General features: G+C 42.4%; 1 protein-coding gene across 5 annotated transcripts in view; it reads right to left on the reverse strand.

Annotated features, from left to right (window-relative positions):
* Positions 1–24,783, reverse strand: part of grik2 (glutamate receptor, ionotropic, kainate 2) — a 326,891-nt gene that overhangs the window by 17,648 nt on the left and 284,460 nt on the right. For 4 of the 5 annotated variants that reach the window (XM_026183896.1, XM_026183897.1, XM_026183900.1 and 1 more), the window contains 2 exons: positions 14,498–14,748; positions 14,200–14,227 (listed from right to left, as the gene is read on the reverse strand). In XM_026183896.1, the coding sequence (XP_026039681.1) occupies positions 14,200–14,227; positions 14,498–14,748 (279 nt within the window). The remainder of the gene's footprint in view (positions 1–14,199; positions 14,228–14,497; positions 14,749–24,783) is intronic. The other variant, XM_026183898.1, reaches the window with a different exon arrangement.

Here is a 24,783-nt window from a genome sequence, read left to right on the forward strand (position 1 = left end):
GAACCACAGTAAGTAGCCCGAGCTACCATGCTATCTCCCTGTTCATTTGATGTCACATTTATATAGCACATTTAAAACAATAACTGTTGACCAAAGTGCTGTACATTTAAAATAATCAAATGAGACGGTCAGAAGCATATTTCCCAAATGTTTGGAGACCTTCTTTTTCACTATTTAGCCTTGTGACAAGTCGCCACATAGCTGCGAGGCATGAATGTACTAAAATAATGTAGAGAGCTGACAGACATACTAAAGAAATCTCATTGATTTGATAGATGAACTGAAATAAAATCTACACATATCTGTAGTTTGTAATAAAAGTATTAAAAATAACAAACATTTGATACACCTGCAAAGTTTAACACATTTTTATTCTAAAAGCACTCTTATATTATTAAAATCAGATCATTATTTTTTGTGGTAATCTCACAAATACATATATAGGGAAGTAACATGCCTATTTAATATCTACAGACACTGTTAAGCGGGTCTATGGCTTATCTCATTATTTAAATGACTAGCTGTTATTTTTTTTCTCCTTTCTATGTTATAGAACAAAAGCAATTATAAAATGCAAATTGCAGGGTGTGCACTGTCAAGCATGTGAAACACAACAAAGAGATGCTTCGCACCACATTTTTCAACTTGACACTTTCAGCAACGTGGGAAGAAAACCGTTCCCATATTGTAAAAGTAGATGGTATTTATTTATATCAGGCGCAACGTAATAAAATATATGGTTGTTTTTCATAATGAAACAAGGTGGCTCGTTTTCACAGATTAGCCTGATAATAATTAGCACTGGACTGTGGAGCCACACGCTTTCATTTGAGATCAGGTTAGTTGTAATTTCAACCCATAAGAGAAAGTAAGAGACACAATCTAAATATTCTGAAATTACAATTTTTCTGTTACGTTTCCCAGACATGTTACAATTCTATAAGGGATGGATGGTAAACAAACCAAAGCTGTACAACTGAAACATAAGTTGCCAGTGATGTTCTCTAAAAGAAAACAGAACTCGGTTACCAGCCATAACACGCACACACACAAGCATTGTAGGTCAGTTACAATAAAAACACAATTTGATATAGTTTGTTTAATATCATGTTATATTCCATTAAAAATAATTGTATGCATTTAGGTTTCACTGGATAGCTCTTGACCTAACAATGTTAAACTATTTTATTTTAAGCAAGTGTTACTGTTTCGTCTAAATCGGTGTGTCAGACTCATTTTACAGCCACATACAGCCACACTTGCCAACGTTCAGGGCTCAGAATTAGGGAGACATTTAAAGGGTTTTTTATTATTATATATATATATATATATATATATATATATATATATATATATATATATATATATATATAAATATATATATATATATATGTACATACATACATATATATATATGTATGTATGTATGTATGTATGTATGTATGTATGTATGTATGTTATATATATGTACACACAAAAAACTTTTTACAGTCTTTATTTATCAGATAAAATAAGTTGAATGTCACTGTTATTATTGTCCGGCCGCAAACAGCGGGGGTGTCCGAATTCAGAGGCAAAAGCAACTTTTCTGTCATTTAATTGTTTATTGCTTAATTACTGTTTGTAGTGTAAATGCCCATTAGGGAGACTGTTCTCAGTAGGAAAAGTCAAAAATTTCAGCTTGTACTTGTTTGTGGTGAGCAGCAGATCAAACACGTTAAGTATGATAAATTGCTTCAAGCGCACTTTCAGGCCTGTGAGACTCATTTAGACAGTGGCCTTGGGTCTGTGTTACATGCAGACATTTCTGCATCTCTGCCATTCAAAGACATTTTCTATATTTTATGGAATATTCAACACTCATTTTTCCAGGAAGCTATTTTTTATTCTGTCTTTTCATAAAAGCCTTATTTTTAAGCCTTTACTAATACTAAGGGGAACACACATGAGATTTGAGGTCTGGACAAGTTTGAAACCTTTTGTCCTCCACAATGGAAAATGGCTGAAAATAAAAACGAGTATCACTTCAGCCAGCTCCTGATTCGATGAATTCTGCATTCAGCTTTGCAGTATCCAATATCACCAAGAACATTTTTGCTCGTCTCTCCTGCTCCCCTGTCTCTCTGTGTAGCCGGCCTGTACCACTGCACTTGCTGTCTTTGGAACGTCTGCCCCTCTTCCTTCTTTCACATAATGATATGATCCCAGTCGGTCGGTGAGCACATCAAAATAATGTTCACCCTGCTTTCATGGATTCTCAGCAGGGCTAAAGATTTGGCTCCCACATGGACCGTAAGTTTGACACCCCTGGTTTAAAAGCAGTCTAGCAAACCTAAACGACAGCGTCTTCATTGTTGTATACTTTAATGTAATTTAATCCATTGCATATTTACAAGCCAGAACACATCACAAGTAGCAGTGACATTTCTACCCCCCCCCCCCCCCCCCCATACAGTATAAAGTAGGTTAGCATATTGCAATTTGAATATAAAACTTTAATGTAAAAAGTCGTGCCTTGTAGGTTTCTTTCTTTTTTTACCTTCTTCTAGGTGCATAAATCGTCTTGTTCGGGGAAAAAGTATTAGGTGTTTTGTTTTCCAAAGTTAAGACATTTTTCAGTAATGCAGTAATGTAACTAGTTACTGTATTAGAGGTACAATTATAAACTTATTCACTTATCTGTCCCCCGGGCAAAAAGCAAAAAAAATGAACATTGAATGTGTCTTGTTTTTTCTGAAACGTCTGCACTACAATCACATTGCAGATGATTTTGTTTCATTTGCAAAGAGGAGAGTGTGGAGCGGTCTACATCTTTTAGGAAAGGAGAGATATGGACCATACTTTTGTTTTTATTGCCTTGAAGTACAAGACTGTGAAAAGTAAAGTGAAAACTCATCAGGGACAGAAAGAACTACACTACACAACTAACACAACATTGGCCATTTGCAAGCATGTGCACAAACAGCATGCTAACACAAAGCTTGCTAAGAAACCAGGGTGAAGTTGAAGCTGAGTGTGCTAATCCCAGCCAAACAGTGATGAGCTTTCAGGCTTGTGATGTTGTAGGCTCCATTTCTACTTTTGCATGTTTCTACATTAGAATCACTGTGGTGATCTCTTTGAATCTTTTGACTTGGTTTCAACTTTTCCTTTGTGTTACTGATTAGTGTTCATACTTACTGTTCAACCACTACATTAAGATCTTATGTAAGCCCCTCATCGGATAGGGTTTTGTGTTGGTATGTTGGACTGTATCCTAGGAGTTGTATTGTTAACTGTTATGTGGCAATGCATTTCAGGTCATGCAAATGGAGTAATGCAAAAGTAATGTACCAAGTAGTGTAACAAACCACTTGTTACACTACTTGGAATAATTAAATAATGTACTGTATTACTTTTAAGGAATATAATAGTAATACAATTTTTTCCCAAGTAACACTAATAATAATGTTTATATGTGCTCTAATTACCCCAAATAAATATCTAAATATATATTTAATTTTTTTGCTACATTGATAACATTCAAAATTTAGTAAATAATAATACAAATTTTCTTATTAATTCCATATGTTGTTTGGAAAATGACACAATACTTGTTATTCTGCCCTGGTCGACGAGTGAATTTTAAATCAAACCATCAACAGTTGATTGAAATGCAAACTTGCTTCTTTAATCCAAGGGGTTTAACAAACGGACGGAGTTAACCCGTTTAGGGATTACCACCATTTTCTCACAATTTTCAGATCCTCAAAAGTAACTGAACAATTGACTGACAGTTCCATAGTGACTGATATTTTCTTACTATTCCACAACAAATGTCCTGGGTCTGAGTGACCTGAGCAGTTATGGACTTGTCTTGTATTGTATGTATATTTGGTGTTGCTGTCCCGCTTCTCCCTGTTTGCGCATGTGTGTATGTGTTTCTGCGGGCGCCTTCAGGCCTGGTGTGTGTGGCTCTGCTGGCGAGCTGGCCACACCCGAAGCTCCTGCCACACACCTGCTGCTGATCAGGCCTCGTCGGGGGAGCTACTTAGGAGAGTCTTGGACCTCCCACCGACGCGGGATCATTGCGTGAGACTCCATGTTAGTCACCCAGTTTAGGTTTAGTCGTTGAGTGCATGCCTGCTATTGTTAAGTGTCCTGACAGCTGTGGCTATGGTTTCCTGCAGGAGGAGCGTGGGAGGCCTGAAGAGCAGCGAGCACCAGGAGTGCCGACACATGGGAGCAGAGAGCACAAGGAGGACACGACATGGGAGTCTGGGGAAAACACGGGGATTTATTGTTGTTTTGTACCATACACTGTAAATAAACGCACTGTTGGCACACAGAGCACCGCGCCTGGGTCCTCCTTCCCTGCACCCCCACGGTCTGCCAGCCAGACCGTGACAGAATGATCCCGCCGAACATGGACCCAGCGGACTCATCGGAGAGGTTCAGGAGGGAGGTGACGGATAAAGTTAATAGACTCTGCGACCTATGGCTGGAGGCGCATGAGGAAAAATTTTGTCGCGCCATGGAAAAGCGGCTGAAAGAGTCGCTGTCTTGCTTCCCTTGGGTATTGGATACGCTCTACCTGATCGTCGCGGACTTTCTAGTTAACACGCTCCACCTCCACTCGCCTACTCAGGCTGCTCTTCAGCCCGACCAGCTGGTGGATCCGCAGCCTGACACGGCGGCCCTGGCATCGTCAAAGAAGCGACGCTCGCGCCGCCGGCACTCTTCACTGCAGCCGGACTCCCGGACTTCACAACAGTCGGCTGTGGTAAATTATAAGGACAATTTTTCATTTTTCACTCCATCTGTTTGTTTACTTAGGAACTGTGAGACTGCCAAGCCTGTAATTCAGGCAGCCGCCCAGTCTGTAGCTAAGCGGTCTGCAGTTCAAACATCTACCCCACCTACAGCAGCCTCCACTCCACTACCCACTCCAGCAGCTCTGAATGCTGCTGGGAGTAAAATGAACTCCATTAGTGTGTTAAAGTCTTTCCCTGTGACGGTGGAAATGGAAGGGGAAGAAAGAAAGAAGAGGGTAGAAAAGATTGAGGAGATAGAGAGTGCTGCTAAAGATTGTATCTCGCTGCCTTTACCCAAACTGACTGCCTGCACTGCACAGCCCCAGCTGCAGCATCCCGGGCGGCCGTGCGCCCTGTGCAGCCTGCCTGAGGCCTCCACACCACCCTCAGGCTCACTGTCTGCTGCTGCCACCCTACTGACTGCTTCTCTCTCTGCTCAACCGATTGCTGTTGCTGTGCCACCATTCACTCCAACATCAGCACAGTCTGCAGTTCAGCCATCTGCTCCATCTACTGCAGCTCAGCCAGCCGCTCAAGCACCTGCTCAACTTCCTCAACAAATATCACTACAGTCAGTAGCTCTGTCTCTAGTATCGTCACCTGATCTATCGCTAACATGGCCAGCTGCCCAGCCTCTAGCCGTAGCTCAGCCAGCTGCCCAGCTAGTCACTCAGTCTGCTGCCCAGCTAGTTGTTCAGCTGTCATCTGTTCCACCTTCCACATCCACTACTCTGCCACCCCATCCACCGCCTGCTGCTGACGTGTCACCGTCATCACCGCCAGATGAGGAGCTCAGCGAGCCGGAGCAGGAGCCCGTGCCGCCACCAGAGGAGCCCGACGAGCTGGTGGAGTCTGCATCGCCACCAGAGGAGCCCTGCGAGCCGGAGCAGGAGCTCGTCGAGCGGGAGGAGCGCCAAGAGATGGAGCGATGGCCTGTCCACTCAGAGAACCTGTGTCACAATGTAACCAACAATTCTCTATCTTGTCAAGACTATCTCTTCATCTTACATGTTCTGTTTAAATGCAACTCTGAAAGACACACAAGAAAGAAACCAAGCAGACACAACTGTCCACATCTTGGCACTTCCGGTATGATGGCGCCTGTGTTTGCCGCTGCCGGCCGTGGTTTCTCTGTGCTGTTTTTTTCGGCCTTTTTGCTTTCGCTTTTTGTCACTAATGTGTTGGCTGCCCTTGTCTATGATCGCCTGACGCTATTATCCATCCGATCCTCTATGATAAGTCAAGATGCCTTATCCTCCTGCGGTATTTTCCATCCTCCACTGCCGACACCGGTGTCTGGATCTTCGTTAGGTGTCATCAGTGGCGCCTTTCTGTGTCCGCGCAAGTCACGGAGAAGGAGAGGAAAAAGAGCAGGTGTCCAGGTAAAACTCAGACTGTTCTGGAAGCGGGGACTAACTGTGCCTGGATCTATGAGACGGCGCTACCTCAGGAGTGTTCATCCAGACTCTCCTGTTGTTTGGCCTTCCATCCCCGCGGTGAGTGGAATTTATGAACGTCGCGGATCAAACTCTCTGTTTCTTCGTCCCCTAAATCGGGCCGCTTCTGTTAATAATATGTCTTCTACTTCGCTGAGAGTGGCGCTTTTCAACGCTCGATCAATGACTAATAAAACGTTCCTGCTGAACGATTTTATTCTTTCCAAGAAACTGGACTTCTTATTTCTAACCGAAACCTGGCAGCGCGATGGTGACTTTTCGTCCTTCATTGAACTCTGTCCGAGTGGGTACTCCTTCATCAGCCAGCCTCGGACGTCGGGTCGAGGAGGAGGTGTCGCTGCGGTGTTTGGAAGCCGGTTTTACTGTCGTGCAGTGTTGGTCGGACATTTTTCATCCTTTGAACTACAGCTGGTTAGAATTGGAAATAAAGATCCATTTTACTGCACTGTAGTGTATCGTCCACCTGGCCTAAACACTATGTTTTTAAAGGAGTTCAGTGACTTTTTATCCTCGACTTTGAAGCTGTCCAGACTGGTTATAGTCGGGGATTTTAATATACACGTTGATGATGACTCTGACCTCTTTGCCAGAGGTTTCCTTAGCGTCATGGATTCTTTTCATTTTACTCAGCATGTGTCTGGTCCCACACACACCCAAGGACACACACTGGACCTTGTTTTTACTTTAGGTTTAAACATTGATTTTATTTGTACTGAGGACATTTTTATTTCGGATCATCATTGTATTCTTTTTAATCTGTCTTTTCATTTGTCCCTCTCTCCTATTCGACACGTGGTTAGCTCTCGCATCTTAACTTCCTCTAGTGCTGTTAAATTTTCCGATGCTTTTAATTTAGTTTTATCTCCCTATAATGATGTTCATTTTTTAACAAATCTTTTTAATAATCATTGTCTTTGTATTTTAGACAATGTTTGTCCTGTCAAAGTTAGACTAGCTCCGGTTTCAAAGTCGTCTCCCTGGTTAAATGACAGCATTCGCTTCTTAAAGCGTTGCTGCCGTAAGGTTGAGCGTTTATGGAGGAAAACGCGTTTGCATGTCCATCTCCTTTATCTAAAGGACCTTTTAGTCTCTTTTAACACTTCAGTTCGAGATGCGAGGGCGGCCTATTTCTCAGACTTAGTGTCTAAGAGCAGAGGTAACCCTAAGGTACTATTCGACACCATTAGTGATATTGTTGCTCCTGCTCCACCTGCTGTCCCAATTTCATCAAATGAAGATTGTGAAAAATTTCTTTCTTTCTTCGTTGAAAAAGTCAGTAACGTGAGGAACAGTATCTCTCCTTCTGTGTCTCTCTTGTCTGCTCCAACTCAAGCTAGGCCTGTAATTTTAGAAAGATTTTTACCTGCGTCCTTACCTGAGCTGGTCAAGTTGGTTAATTCAATGAAAGCATCCTCCTGCTCTCTTGATATTTTACCTGGATCTTTGTTTAAAAATGTCTTTCAGTCTATTGGTCCCTGTGTGCTCACAATTATTAATACCTCACTGGTTTCTGGTCAGGTCCCTGTTTATTGTAAGAATGCTGTTATTCACCCACTGTTAAAAAAACCTAAGCTTGATGCTTCTCTTCTCAGTAGCTACAGACCGATTTCAAAATTACCGTTCATTTCTAAGATTTTAGAAAAGGTTGTGGCTAAGCAGCTTATAGCTGTTCTAGATGAATACAGCATTCTGGATAAATTCCAATCTGGCTTTCGTAGAGCTCACTCTACTGAAACTACACTTCTTAGAGTCTCCAACGACATTTTAATGAGATGTGATGCAGGAGAATGCTCCGTTCTGTTGATGTTGGACCTGACCTCCGCCTTTGATACTGTGGATCATCATATTCTGCTAGATAGGCTGAGAGACTGGGTGGATATATCAGGGGCTGCTTTGGACTGGTTTGAATCCTATTTGCATGAACGATCCTTTTCTGTGGCTACCTCTAAGTACAGTTCCTCTTCTACTTTTCTTGCCTATGGTGTGCCACAAGGTTCAGTTTTGGGGCCTTTATTGTTCTTACTGTATTTACTTCCTCTTCAACACTTATTGAGCACTTTTAAGGACATTTCGTATCACTGCTATGCAGATGATATTCAGGTATATATCTCCTTTAAGCCCCATGATGTTTCCAAGCTACAAATTTTGCACAAGTGCATAGACTCCATTAGATGTTGGATGGCTGGAAACTTTCTTCAACTAAATGAGGAGAAGACTGAAGTTCTTGTTTGTGCTCCTAAAACTTTTGTACCTAGTGTTATGGAAAACTTGGGTCCACTTGCTACATTTGCAAAACCGTCTATCAGGAGCCTTGGTGTTAGTATTGACTCAGCTCTGACTTTGGATGCCCATGTAAAATCTTTGGTTCGCTCCTGTTTTTATCATTTGAGAAACATTGCTAAGCTGAGTCCCATTGTATCGCGCTCCGAATTAGAAATTGTCATTCATGCATTTGTTTCATCTCGTCTGGACTACTGTAATTCTTTGTTTACTTGTTTATGTAAAGCCTCTTTGGATCGTCTGCAAGTTGTTCAGAATGCTGCTGCAAAGCTTCTGACCAAGTCCTCCAAGTTTTCCCATGTCACACCCCTGCTGATTCAGCTGCACTGGCTCCCCGTTAAATTCAGGATCCAGTTTAAGGTTTTGACCTTGACTTTCAGGGCCCTGCATGGACAAGCACCAACATATATAAGTGAACTTTTGCATCCATACATTCCCAGCAGGTCCCTGAGGTCATGTGACCACGGCTTGCTTGCTGTCCAGCACACGAGGCTGAAAACAAAAGGCGACAAAGCTTTTGGAACTGTGGCCCCCAGATTGTGGAACTCTCTCCCTTTGAGCCTGAGATCTGTGGACTCAGTGGTCACTTTTAAAAAACAGCTAAAAACCCATCTTTTTAAACTTGCTTTTAGTTGATTTTTATTTTTAGGTTTTAGCTTCTGTGAAGCACTTTGTGATTTTTATCTTGAAAGGCACTATATAAATAAAGTTTTACTTACTTACTTACATGAGAGCAAAGGATACCAGTTGAGTTTAAATGAGCCATCACCGACAGCAGAGTGCTCTACTCTGTCCTCACCAATATGCCCATCACCAAGAACAAAGGATTTACAAAAGATTGGCTGAGATGGGACTCTGACTCAGTCTCAGGCAGGATTTGAGTGAAGCATCACACCTGCATGTCAGGGCAGCACTCTTTGTGCAGTGATAGAGCATACAGCTCCCCCGCTCATTTAGCTGACACTATAGCGAACAAGAATGCTGTAGGCCATTTTAGCTCCACTGTTTCAAGGAGTTTGAATGGCTCATGCTGGAATCTCATGGAGGGAGAGCCAGTTGCTTTTGATAGGGAGGCACCCTGCTACCTCCATGAAGAACTGAGCAATGAGGGGACAACAAGTCAATCTAGTAGTTTCTGGGGACTGACACATGCTGTCTTTTTTTGGCTGCTACCATTATTTTTGAGCTGAGGTGGACCTGCCCTCCTCCAACAGTTCATGCTAAAATTGGAAAATGGGATGGGCTGTGGAGGTCCACTTGAATCCACTTGTTTCCCATTCCAACATGAATATGTTTATAAATGAATATGTTGCTTTGGTAGATGGAGCTACTAACCAATAACTGAAGCAAGATCATGACTAGTAGATACGCTGTCTCAGGAGCCAGGCCCACAGCTGGATTAGATGGAGAGGCATCCAATGGGCTCCCAAGGGTGACCTTGAAGAAACGATCAAATGGTGTTCTGCTAGTTGGGAGCCACTAAGATAATGGTCACCTCTTCCACTTGGAACCTCTGCAGGTGGGGGTGAAGGAGAGTAACTGAGGGAAAGGCATAAAGGGAGGCCATTGCATCCATGCCTGATCGATTGATTATCTCTCCATATGGAGAGAAAGATGGGATGCTGAGTTATCTCCCTAGACACAAAAAGATCTGCCACAGCCATGCCAAAATATCCCTAGACCTCCACCAGCTGATCTGCTGTGAGGTTGGCAAGGCGTTGCGCAGTGCATTGCCTTCAGGGACCAGAACTGTGGGTACAACCACTCCTGTGCATTCTGAGCCAGCTTGCTGAGGACCTGATGGCCTTCTTTACCATGTGAATAAATATTGTTACTGCCAGAAACTCAACTGTTTTGGGATCCCAGGACAGCTTGGGGTCAAGATCAATGCCGAGACAGACTCATAATCAAGGTTGGGCAGTGTTGACTCAAGGTTTCAGGGTCAATTTGAAGCCCACCTGGTGAGGTAAATCTCAAAGGCCCTAGAAGGCCCAGAAACCCACTCCCCGTTTCTGACAACTGTCAGAAAGTGGATACGCTGGGAGATCCCCTTGCCATCTCCCAGGGTATCTGGGGTCATTAGGGTCTCCTGGGGCAGTCTCTTCTTTGGTGCTTTTCTACTTTAACTTAACTAAAGTTAAAATGTTGAGATCTGTGGAATGTGAGATATAGATTAAGATGGTTTGGTATAAGAAATCCTATGCAGCAAACAATTTTCATACATTCAGAGACAAATTTTGTCAGAGTATTTGTGAGTCTCACTAACATGCTCTACATGTACCTCCACGTAAACTGTAAATTTTATGTGCGCATTAATTAGGAATATCTTGTATGGAGACGTGGATGTAATTGTGCCTATTAAAGGCTGTAAAGCCTGAACTATGCAATATTCTGATCATTTTAAATAACAAACAAAAATTAAAAATAATATATCATTTTGGGATTTTAATTTTCTTGAGTTTTGTTTGTTAAAACCAGCAGTTTTGTGCAACGTATTGCTTAAAAAAGGGAGATTTTTCAGCAATGAGCAATAAAAGTAATTTATAACATTTGAAAATGTGTTAAGAGTCCATTTTGTGAGTAGTAGTATTAGTCTTTTCTGTTGTAGAATGAAAAGCTAAAAAACTTTGTATCTTAAAATCATGAAATGTATTTTAACTGCTGGTAATATTTGGCCCTGGCAGTTTTAGCTATACAGCAACTCCTGGTGGCTCGTATGTTAGAAAAAGAGAAAAAAAAAAAAAAGCAACCAAAAAGGTATTATTTTTTTTATACTTATGTTGCTCCATTCCTGTTTTTCACCGTTTCTACTGAAAAAAGGGGAAAATAAATCTGTAAAATCTGTAACATTGTAATGTTTTTTCCTGTGTATTTTATGCTTTGGTTTTATTAGTTTGTTTTTGTATAATGCATCTTTTTATTCATATGCTTTTATTTTGAAGGTTTCTCACTTTTTTGCTTGCTTAAGATTTTGCCTACTTTGTCAACTGATGGCTGCGGAGTTTTCACAAATAATTTTATACCTTTATTATACTATATACTCTTTTTTTTATTTTTAATTCCTTTTTAAAAATTTTTTTATTTTATTTTAAATAAGCAAATTTTAATTAAAATAATTTAATTTTCTTTTGCTGGCCACACGTGCTGCTCTCTACCTGGTCAGAATGAGTTTTACCCTCCCTCAGGTCAGCATACTGTGTGAGTTAGAACAAGTCATATGGGAGGAACTTTGGCAGAAGATGCACAAATAATAAAACCATTGAACAAATGATTTGATTTTTTTTGCCGAAGGGGCTAAGACTTGTGGAGGGACTCTGTGTTTACATCAACGCTGATGCTGTTGTGGCTTGCAAACACCGTTCACCTCTGCTGGAGCTTATGATCATTGAGTGCAGACCATTCTACTTACCGAAGGAATTTTCAGCCATACTGTTTGTTGCTGTCTACATCGCTCCCTGCTCTAATAACAACAACAGGAGTGAGGCACTGAATGAACTGTATCAGCATGTCAGTGAACAGCAGACAGCCCACTCAGATGCTTTTCTCGTCCTAGCGGGTGATTTCGATCATGCAGACCCAAAGACTGTGCTTCCCAAACTGCACAAACACATTAAATTTCCTACACAGGGAAACAACATTCTGGGCAATGTTTTCACCACCCAGAGAGGAGATTACAAAGCTCTCTCCCTCCCCCGCCTTGGTGAATCTGATCACATCACTGTTATGCTAATGCCAGTATACAGGCCCCTGGTCAAAGTCACCAAACCAGTTTGTAAACAGGTACGTGTGTAAGGTCCTCAGAGGGACTGCAAGACGGTTTTTCCACCACAGACTGGGAGATCTTTAAAGTGGCTGCCACACATTACAACACCACAGACCTGTAGAAATATACAGAAACTGTCATTGGCTACATCTCAGAGTGCATCGATGATGTCACAGAGACCAAGACTATTACTGTCTGGGCCAACCAGAAACCATGGCTCATATTTGAGGTCTACAGCCTCCTGAGGGTGAGACAGCTCATCCCCAGCTTTAGATGAGCCTAAGAACAGCAAAGGCAAACCTGTCCCTTGGCATCATAGAGGAAAGTACTCCAGGAGGATTTCATAGAGCTTCTGTGACAGCAGACCACAGACTACAAGCCCACATTGCAGACTGCTGTCAGTTCCACCTCTCTACCAGATGAGCTAAACAAATTCATCGCTTGCTTTGAGGCACAGAACTGTCCCTGAATTTTGAGAAGACTAAGGAGATCATCATAGACTTCAGGAGAACTCACACCCTGCACACCCCACTAACCATCAACGGTGCTGCTGTGGCGAGGGTAAGCAGCACTAAGTTCCTGAGTGTGCACATCTCAGAAGATCTCTCCTGGTCAAAAAACAGCATCTCTGACCAGTAAACCCCAACAGTGACTTCCTCTGCAAACTGAGGAGAGCAAAAGCCTTATGAGCAACTTCTACAGAGGCACTTCTTTTCCCTTCCTTCAGAACATCTATTACACCCGCCTCATCCGAAAAGCCCTCTGCATTATAGGTGACTCCACTCATCTGTCCAACAGCTTTTTCAGTTTGCTGCCGTCAGGAACGAGACTGAAGAGCCTATGGGCTAGACCCAGCAGACTGAGAGACGGTCACTCAAACACTTGGATTGTGTTGGACATTTTTGTTTTAATCTTTTTATGTTTTTGTTGTTTGAATGTAAAATTGAGGGCAGTGTGAGCACTGCAATTTCGAATTCCTGTTTATGATCTGTATGGTTTTTGACAATAAAGCAGACTTTGACGTGACTTTGGTCATCTGAAGAGGCATAATAGGATATAATGCAAAACTACAAAGTGCAACCTATTTATTGCACTTGTTGCTATGCAGCCTCAAAAAGCATCACAGTAAAACTGGCACTACGTAAGCACTGGCAGTACACTTTTGGTGGAAATTGGGGGAAAAGGTACTTGACATATTTTTCAATACAGCTGAGTTTTGTCTGGTGCTCTAGGCCTTTATAGTAGCAACGTATCTGAGGCTAGATGCTTGCTTAAAAGTTCCAGTCTTGTCTCTCAACTGATTAAAATGAGAGGAGGGAGGAGATGGCTCAGTAGGTAGAGTGTTTGCCCCATGATCGAAAGGTCAGGGGGTCAAATCCACTGAACGGATACCCTGAGGTACCCCTGAGCAAGGTATTGTCCCTACAGACTGCTCTCCGGGCACTGGTGGCTGCCCACTGCTTCACTGGGTGAATGGGTTAAATGCAGAGAGGAATTTCCCTACAGGGGATTAATAAAGTATACATTATTATTAAAAGAAGCTATTTATGAACTAAATACTACAGATATAAACAGTGAAAATGGTGACAGCACAAGTAGGATGGGATTATGCAACGTGGAAATGAAAAGCAGCACTGGGAAATGTGTGCGGGTGGGTGTGGCTGTTGATGAAGTGGGTCATGCGGCTTAGTAAACTGTAAAAACAGGTACGAGTGATTGAATGCCAGCATTCCAATTTTTTTAGTAAACTGCTCATAGTATTCCCATTTCCTGGGGGTTGTCACAACAAAACCTTTTGAAAGTTTTAGGGTATTGCAATAGAAAATATTCTGTAGTTTTTCTGGAGATCATTTGAGATGATGGTTAAAGTCTAGCTTGGATCCATGGTGACAGCAGAATTCCTCACGTTTCTTATCTCCTTGTCCCCATTGGGCCTAAGTGAATAAATGCAAAAAGACCAACCCTTATCTTACTGTATGGCATTAGGCACTGTCATCACAGTGTAAGTTTCCGCAAACTAGAAACAATCATTTTCTTACAAATGTGGGGAAGAAAGTTAGCGTACTTTGTTCCATTTATTTTAAAATTGATTGATGTGTTTGTATTTGTCTTTGTCATGAGACTACTCTTTGTGACATGTGTTTGTTGTAATAAACTATCACAATTTCAATTAAAAAACAAAAAACATCAAATGAATTTCTTACCTTTTCAAGTTGTGCGTTCTGTTTGGACTTGTAGAGGAACTCTCCCATGGCCACAAAGACAGAGAGAACAAGTCCGGCTGCCAGGATGATGAAGATCCCACCGATGTTCTGTACCCCAAGGGCACTGGCCTCCTTACTCTCCTCCTCTGGACAACCATTTCCTCTCCACCACTTCTCCTTCATCATGTGTAGCTTCCCTTCCTCTTGAAGCTGCAGAATGGCAATAGTGATCTTATCTCTGTACGGAGAACCTAAAGGACCAAAATGCACAAGGTCAGTGTAAGCAGCTGACGCAACTAACTAAATCCCATAGACCACCACTGTTACTTTCACTGACCTTTTGGCCCCTTTATGACAGAAAGCTGCTCTCTCCCTCCCTTCCTGTCCAAGGTTTTCCCAAACCTGATTGCCACAGCTGAACAGCATTCAGACTGTTTCATATATTGCTCCAGCACCAAACACTCCTTGGCATTTGGCCAGTGGGCTGAGAAGTGCTTGGCTTTCAGTGTTGTGTGTGTGTGTGTGTGTGTGTGTGTGTGTGTGTGTGTGTGTGTGTGTGGGGGGGGGGGGGGGGGGGGGGTTGCTGATATTGGTACAAAAAGTGGCAAACTTGAGTGATCTGCCATTTTGGAATAGTGTTGCATTTGTGGAAGCTTGATCGGGGTTCTCTGCCATTTTTGTTTATGCACAATTTTCTCATGTTTTGTGGTCAGCCAGCTTAGCCAGTTTTTTTCACCTTAGAAATTAATGTTTATTTTCTAGTAAGAGTGGTGGTTATTATTGTCTTGGCCTTGCAGACCCTGATGTTTGTTTGCTTCCTTAATCCTTCTCGTTCATTTTGAACGGTGTAGTTTATAACCTGATATCATGGCTCATATCAGGTTGTCTGCACAGACTGCACAGTTGGTGTCACCTGCATGTGCAGAGAGAGAACTTGAAGGTCAAGCTGAATATGTGCTGTGCAAGTCAAGTACCTGGGCCATGTGGTGTCTTTGCAGATGGGGTGGCCATAAATATAAACCAGAACTGCCAGAGAATACCAAGGAACAGAAATTATTCCTATATGTTGCCAACTACTATGGACTATTTGTTCCTGGGTTTTCTTACATTGCCTCCATGTTCAAGTCCTTAGTTGCAAAACTGACTCATTAAGTCAAGAGGCAAAAAAGGACCCAAATCCCATTGGATTGAGGCCTGCGAGATAGCTTTTCAGATGCTCACATCACTGTGCTGACCTGTGCACATTTTAACAAAACTTGTTACAGTAACAAATCATGATGGACTGGGAGCTGTCCTGTGACAGGACAGTGGGAAGGTACGATTCAACTACTGCTGTTGCTAGTCAGTCTCTGCAAAGCAGAAAGGAGTGTGCAGAACCAAAGTTTTATTAGAACTTTTAGTCATCAAATGGGCTGTGAAAAATTTAGGGGGTACTTATTGGTCTAGAACTGCATATTAAAGTATGATGTAAATACTCTCAGTGATCTTAAAACAGTTCATTTTGAGGGCAAGTTCTGACCTGAGGTGCATGTATAAACCGCATCAGGCAAATACAGAGACTGTGTAAATGGGACTGTAGCCTTTGGTCCCACATTTGTCCTTGCTGAGGAGCTTAAGTGCACAGTGTGTCAAGTAGCACCTGCCTCTCAAGACAGTATCGCAAGCCATAACAATGTCTCCTTGGGAAGGTAAAACTAACTAATCTTGCAGACAGACTGGATGATCAAAGAATTTCACTTCTTTTGGGACAGGTGATGGCAAACAAGGACGAGAGAGAGAAAACATCCTTGTCCAAACTGATAAACAATGAGACATACTGATCAAAAGACGCTTCACTTTTGTATAGAGGTTATACAAGTGAAATCACCACAAGAGGACCTGTGTGAAATCAGCTGTTGCTGCTACAGCAACTGCTCGCTCTTCATGATAATGATCACCACCGAGGGTTGGAGCGGACCCAGACCTGATAAGAAGGAGGTGCTAGGTACAGGGTGATTTCAAGGTGCTTTACACTGTAAGGTAAAGACCCTACAACAATACAGAGGAAAAACCCCAACAATCAGATGATCGACCACATGAGCAACCATATGTCGACAGTATGAAGAAAAACCCTCTATTTTAACAGTAAGAAACCTCAGGCAGAACCAGGCCTAAGGTAGCAGTGACCGGTCCAAGGTAAAGAGAAGGAGGCAGGTCAAAAGACACACTGGGATAGAGCTAGAGTTGAATAATAACCAATGATTAAATGCAGAGTGGTGAATAAACTGTTACGGAATAAACATATATTCTTAGTGCTTATTTTCTGATTATATTGCTTTATGTAGTTTAATAATAAAGGCCTCTATAAAGCAAGGCCAGCTGTGAGAGAGAACTAGGTCAGAGGGTGATAGGTCGCCTTAGCAACAGAGGCTTAAGTTAGTGGAAGTTTAAGAAACAGGAAGTTTAGTGCAGAGCTGCAGAGGCATGTTAATAAAATACAGGAAATCAGACAGAAAAAGCGGAACTAGTAACACAGTTGTTTTTATCAAAACTATGTTTGACGTGTAAAGGACCAAAATAACACCTATATGAGACACATTTTTGGTTTCTAATGCTAGAGATTTTGCAACTGGCTTTGGGATGTGTAGATTTCTCTCTTCCGGAAGATGATTAAATAAAAAATTGTAAATATTTTGACTAACTGAGTCGTGTTCTTTCTATTCAGTAAAAGAATGAAAAAGAATCAGATTTAATAAAACACAGTGATTGAAAAAGGTGAGTAAAGAAGAAACACTCATCATGGGAAGCCCCCACCAACCTCAGCCTACTGCAGCATGAATAAGGAAGGATTTAAGGTCACCTGATCCAGCCGTAACTATACGCTTTATCCAAAAGGAATGTTTTGAGCCTAATACTAAAAGTAGAGTATCTGTCTCCCAAATCCAAACTGGGAGATGGTTCTGCAGAACAGGGGGTCTGAAAACTGAACACTCCCATTCTGCAATTAAATGCCCTACAATAGGAAGTAATCAGCGGTCTGGGAGTGAAGTGCACTATTAGGGTGATGTGGTACCAGTAAGATGAAGCCTGAATATTCAAGACCTTGCATGTGAGGAGAAAGATTTTTAAATCTAATTCTGGTTTTATTAAGGAGCCATCGAATAGAAGGTATTATGGGAGAAATATTGTTGATACTTTCTGTTTATTGTTTTTCTTTTAACATTATACAGTGGGGGTAGAGGGTAACAACAAAACAGAACATTAAAAAGAAAAATAATAACATTTAAAAAAGAAAAACTAAATAAAACAGGTGAAAAAGCCCGAGTTGGGTCACCATGTTTCTATAATTTGATCATTTCTCATTATCAATGTGATCGTCTTTATCCTGTCGAATTTATGTACTCAGTCCATTTCTCCCACTTGTGATGGTATTGACCTGAGTCCTTATTTTGTAAGTCATGTCCAAGTCCATGATTTATGTTTCGTCCATAATTTTGATCCATCCTGCGATTCATCCCTAACCCTAACCCTGCAATGGTGGGTTTATCTTGTACCATTTTCTTGTGATTTCCTTTTTACAGGCTGCAAGCATAATTTTCAATATGTATCTGTCTTCTTTCATCACATTTCCCGTAATGACACCAAAGTATAATAATGTACAAGTCTTAGATACAGCATAACCCAGAATTTTACCTATAACTAAATGAACATCTTCCCAAAATTTTGTAATCTTGGAACAGAACCAGAACACATGGGAATGATTCACATTTACCTCTCCACAGCCCCTCCAACACGGTTGTGGTAATGAAGTGTGTTTGTTCCTAATTCTGGGTGTTATAAAAAATCTAATTACATTTTTCCAGCAGTGCAGTCTCCAGGCACGTGATGATGTTGTTGACTGCTGTATTTTCCAGGTTTGTGACCATTCCTCATCAGATATGTTCACTCCCAACCCTCTCTGTCACTTCAGTTTTACATATGTTGTTGTACACCCTCTTGCCTCCATTACATGCTCGTACATGCAGGTCCTGATGGCATCCCCGGGCGTGTTCTCAGAGCGTGTTCTGGGGAGCTTGCAGGAGTGCTGACAGACATATTCAATCTGTCCTTGGCCCACGCTGTGGTACCGGCCTGCTTCAAATCCACCTCCATCGTCCTGATACCCAAAAACTCCAACCCATCTAGCCTCAATGACTACCGCCCAGTAGCACTCACCCCCATCATCACTAAGTGCTTAGAGCAGCTGGTCCTAGCACACTTCAAATCCTGTCTCCCCCCACCCTGGACCCCCACCAATTTGCATACCGCCAGAACAGGAGCACAGAGGATGCAGTCTCCATCGCACTGCACTCTGTCCTCTCACACCTGGACAACAACAACACATACGCCAGAATGCTGTTTATAGACTTCAGTTCAGCGTTCAATACAATCCTCCCCTCACAACTCAACAGGAAACTGACAGACCTGGGCATCAGTTCCCTCATCTGCAAATGGTTACTGGACTTCCTGACCAACTGCCCCCAACATGTCCGGCTGGATAACCACTGCTCATCTACCATCACAATGAGTGTACCACAAGGCTGTGTGATGAGCCCTTTCCTCTACTCCCTCTTCACCCACGACTGCAGACCTGTTGATGGTTCCAACACCATCATTAAGTTTGCAGATGACACCACGGTGATTGGCCTCATCAGTGACAACGATGAGGCCGCCTACAGGGAGGAGGTGGATCGTCTGGCTGAGTGGTGCGACAGAAACAACCTGCTGCTTAACACCGAGAAGACCAAGGAGGTCATCATGGACTACAGGAGGAATGCTGACCCACATCCACCCATCCACATTAAGGGGACGGCTGTGGAGCGTGTGAGCAGCTTCAAGTTCCTGGGAGTCCACATCTCCGAGGATCTCACCTGGACGACCAACTGCTCCAAGCTGGTCAAGAAGGCTCACCAGCGCTTCTTCTTCTTGAGGACTCTGAGGAAGAACCACCTGTCCTCAGACATCCTGGTGAACTTCTATCGCTGCACCATCGAGAGCATCCTGACAAACTGTATAACAGTCTGGTACGGGAACTGCTCTGCCTCGGACCGGAAGGCGTTGCAGAGGGTCGTGAAAACTGCCCAGCGCATCGCCGGAGCACCACTTCCTGCCATAAAGGACATCTACAGGAAGCAGTGTCTGAAAAGGGCTGGGAAAATCATCAAAGACCCCAGTAACCCATCACATGGACTCTTCACCCTCCTGCCCTCTGGAAGGCGCCACAGGAGCCTCCGGACTAAGACCACCAGGTACCGGAACAGCTTCTTCCCCACAGCTGTCAGACTCCTGAACTCTGCCTCCTGACATCTGACCCACACTAAACTCATGGACTGGACATACACACACCCACAATGGACAACTGTACCCTCAAACACACAATAATAACATGGACTGAACCATCACTCACAACCACCAGCACTTTATATACCTCTGTAGAAACTATCCACATATCTCACTTATCTTAACTGCACTACTGTATAGCTCTGTGTAAATAATCATTCTGTACATTCGATAATCTTTAATCCTACAACTGTTTACAACTTGCATAGTTCCCATTTCTGTATAGCTGTATATCTCAGTTTCTGTAAAGTTATTTATTTCATATTCTGTATAGTTTTTCATATTTATATCCTGTTCATAGCCTGTACATAGCTCGTACTCACTACAGCCTGTACATACTTATAGTTATAGAATATTCACAACATACTTCATACCGTGTACATTATTACATACCATAATAGACCCATTTCTGTAATATACTCACATATCTATATCATTGCTAATATATATTGTAATATATCTATATCACTAAAGCACTTCTGGATGGATGCAAACTGCATTTCGTTGCCCTGTACCTGTGCATGTGCAATGACAATAAAGTTGAATTCTATTCTATTGAATTCTATTCTATTCTTTCTTTCTTTCTTTCTTTCTTTCTTTCTTATTCAGATATTTATCAGTAAGTGATTTATATGCAGTGTTGGTCAAGTTACTTGAAAAAAGTAATCAGTAATTAATTACTGATTAGTTCCCCAAAAAAATTAATCCCGTTACTTTACTGATTACTTATTTTCAAAAGTAATTAATTATTTAGTTACTTAGTTACTTTAAAAAAAACACGATTTACAACCTGAATAGGTGATAAAGCGATAGATCTTTCAGCCCAATTCTACTGTTTCTGCATAATCCATCATACAAAATGTAATCAAATGGAAAAGTCTCTTTTTAAAACTTGTTTTATTAGTTTTAATCTTTTAACTTTATGCATCAAGCAAACATTTAATTATATGCAACATTCTCTGACTTGAATAAATTAGTTTAACATTTAAACCTATTTTCTGCACATTCCAGCACATAAAATAAAATATTTTTTTGTGTTTACACTCAGTCTTTCAACTAGATGCAAGTAAAACACAGCAGAAAATAAATAAAGTCAAAGACTAGTGGTCCTGTTGCTCTATTTTCACCTGTAAAGCAGGAGTGGGGTAGGCGGAGGTTTACCCTGGTGCAGTTGTGCCGCGGTCAGTGGAAGAATCCGCGAGTTTCTCTGTGAGTTTCCCATTACGTCGTAGCTACTCGGTGCTTGTTGGAAGTTTAGGGGTTTTTTTGCTGTAAAAAGAAGTTTTCTTCCCACGCACAGCGGACACTAATGTTTTTGTCACTTTTTATGGAATCAAACTCAAAGTAAGGTCAGTACTTCCACGCTTTAAACGCTGCACGCTCATACTCTCTCTGCACTCGATATGTGATCCATTATTGATCGGCACACAGCTGTTGTCACGAACGTCGCACTCGCTTACGTCACTGTCGTGAGACATTCTCGCAAAGAAATCACGGTTTTAGTAACGCAGTAACGCAGCGTTCCTACGGGAAAGTAACAGTAATCTAATTACCGTTTTTGCAATAGTAATCCCTTACTTTACTCATTACTTGAAAAAAGTAATCGAATTACAGTAACGCATTACAAGTAACGCGTTACTGCCCATCTCTGCTTATATGTATTTATATATTATATATATTGTGCTATTTCTTACTTCTTGTATTGTCTGTCTGTGTTACTGTTTGTACTGGAGTGCTGTAACCAACATAATTTCCCCTAGGAATCAATAAAGTACCCTGGTTCTGATTTATCATCTTTCTGCCCTTCTTCTTTTCAGATATTTCTACAACTTGATGAGAGTCTACCTGTGGTAAATCCAATTGACTGGGAATGATATGAATAGAGATATACATGTCTAAATTAGGTCCCATAGCTGATGGTGCATGTCAGAGCACAAACCAAGTCAGGAAGTTTAAGGAATTTTCTGTAGATCTCAGAGACAGCATTGTATGGAGGCACTGATCTGGAGACTGACAGTGGACTCATCTCTGTGCTTGTCCTGCTGGACCTCAGTGCAGCGTTCGATACTGTCGACCATAATATCCTATTGGAGCGATTAGAACATGCTGTAGGTATTACAGGTACTGTGCTGCAGTGGTTTGTATCATATTTATCTAATAGACTCCAGTTTGTGCATGTAAATGGAGAGTCCTCTTCACACACTGAGGTTAATTATGGAGTTCCACAGGGTTCAGTGCTAGGACCAATTCTGTTTACATTATACATGCTTCCCTTAGGCAGCATCATTAGAAGACATAGCATACATTTACACCCAGCTCTATCTGTCCATGAAGCCAGATAACACACACCAATGAGTTAAACTGCAGGAATGTCTTAAAGACACAAAGACCTGGATGGCCGCTAACTTTCTGCTTCTTAATTCAGATCAAACTGAGGTTATTGTACTCGGCCCTGAAAAGCTTAGAAATATGGTATCTAAGCAGATTCTTACTCTGGGTGGCATTACCTTGGCCTCCAGTAACGCTGTGAGGAACCTTGGAGTCATTTTGACCAGGACATGTCCTTCAACACACATATTAAACAAATATGTAAGACTGCTTTCTTCCATTTGTGCAACATCTCTAAAGTTAGAAATATCCTGTCTCAGAGTGACGCTGAAAAACTAGTTCATGCATTTATTACTTCCAGGCTGGACGACTGTAATTCATTATTATCAGAATGACCTAAAAACTCACTGAAAAGCCTTCAGCTGATCCAAAATGCTGCAGCAAGAGTCCTGACAGGGACTAGAAAGAGAGAGCAGATTTCTCCTGTTTTGGCTTCCTGTTAAATCCAGAATTCAAAATCCTGCTCCTCACATACAAGATCTTAAATAATCAGGCCCCATCTCATCTTAATGACCTTGTAATACCATATCACCCTATTAGAGTGCTTCGCTCTCGCTCTGCAGGCCTACTTGTTGTTCCTAGAGTATTTAAAAGTAGAATGGGAGGCAGAGCCTTCAGCTTTCAGGCCCCTCTTCTGTGGAACCAGCTTTGGATTCAGGAGACAGACACTATCTCTACTTTTAAGATTAGGCTTCAAACTTTCCTTTTTGCTAAAGCATATAGTTAGGGCTGGACCAGGTGACCCTGAATCCTCCCTTAGTTATGCTGCAATAGACATAGGCTGCCGGGGATTCCCATGATGCATTGGGTTTTTCCTTTCCAGTCACCTTTCTCGCTCACTATGTATTAACAGACCTCTCTGCATTGAATCATATCTGTTATTAACCTCTGTCTCTCTTCCACCGCATGTCTTTATCCTGTCTTCCTTCTCTCACCCCAACCGGTCGCAGCAGATGGCCCCGCCCCTCCCTGAGCCTGGTTCTGCCGGAGGTTTCTTCCTGTTAAAAGGGAGTTTTTCTTTCCCACTGTCGCCAAAGTGCTTGCTCATAAGGGGTCATATGGTTGTTCGGTTTTCTCTGTATGTATTATTGTAGGGTCTACTGTACAATATAAAGTGCCTTGAAGCGACTGTTGTCATGCTTTGGCTCTATATAAATAAAATTGAATTGAACTGAAGACTTGGAGGTTAGTCTGTCGTCTGGTTTCCAACTCCAGACCAACAGGCAAGCGCAGTGGACCAACCAAGAACTGGAATTGGTTCTTGGGTATACAGCCTGTACCAAACAATCCAACAAAAGCTCGCAACCAAGTATATTTCCTATTTTGTGGGGTGGCTGTGGCTCAGGTAGAGCAGATAAGCTACTGATTGGAAGGTTGGTGGTTCAATCCTTTGCTTCCCCAGTCTGCATGCCAAATATCCTTGGGCAAGATACCAACCCCAAATTGCCCTCCGATGCGTTCATCGGAGTGTGAATGTGTGTGAATGTTTATTAGTTGCACTTGTGTTTAGAAGTGCTTGTATGAGTAGGTGTGAATGGGTGAATGAGGCATGTTGTATAGAGCGCTTTGAGTACTGCGGGAGAGTAGAAAAGTGCTATATAAGAATCAGCCCATTATTTTATTGTGTTAGCCTTTTTGACAATGTGCACTGTGTTAAGTTCGACTTCCTGTTTCATTAGTCAGACTTAGTTCAGTTATATTCTTCCCTGTTTCTAGTCATCTTTATCCAGTGTGTTTAAGCTCTCAGTTTCTTTCCCATGTCTCTGCCAAAAGGAGGCAGGGCCTTGCGGAGCAGTACCCAGTGGTGAGTGAGTTTGACTTTTTCCCTCCAAATCACCACAAGTCGAAACCTACTGTTCAGCAAACCACAAGTCCAGCAAAATCTAAGACTGTTTATTATTTGCACTGGGCTGTCAGAATACTGGTTATTACCAACTTCCATCCATACGAACTGTTCCAGCATCTGAGACTCTCTCCCCGGAATTTGACTTTGAACCTGACCATTTCTCTCCTCCTGTCATTATCTCAAACCTGTGTCTCAGCCTGTTCCTACTCGAAGGACGGCTAGGACCCTGACTTCCCCTGCACCCTTCCAGTTTCCCCGGTGAGGGTGGATAGGGCCCAGCTGGTCCCTGTCCCTGCGTGGTTCCTTGAGCGGCTAGGGCTTTGCCTGCACCCAGGGCGAGGGCAGCTGAGACCCAGTCCACTCCTGCTCCATATCTGTTCCTTGGGTGGGGATGACTGGTATCCAGCTTGCTCCTGCACCTGTCCCTGTGCCTAGCGTGATGGTGGCCAGGACCTAACCCGTCCCTGCACCCATATCTGCTCCTCAGGTGGGGACGGCAAGGGTTTAGCGAGTTTCTTCACCTATACCATTTCCTAAGGACAGACGGCCCAGCCATCAACATGAGCTCTAGCTGCACCATTCAGACCTTGCTGCTAGCCCTGCTTTGCCTCAACCAGAGGTTTCCCGCACGGGCTGGCCTTGCTCTATCTGCAAAGCTGCGTCACCGGTGACCTCCCAAGCTGCCATTCGCTGT

The sequence above is a fragment of the Astatotilapia calliptera genome, chromosome 11 (genome assembly GCF_900246225.1).
Source record: "Astatotilapia calliptera chromosome 11, fAstCal1.2, whole genome shotgun sequence".
In the NCBI taxonomy this organism is placed as follows: domain Eukaryota; kingdom Metazoa; phylum Chordata; class Actinopteri; order Cichliformes; family Cichlidae; genus Astatotilapia; species Astatotilapia calliptera.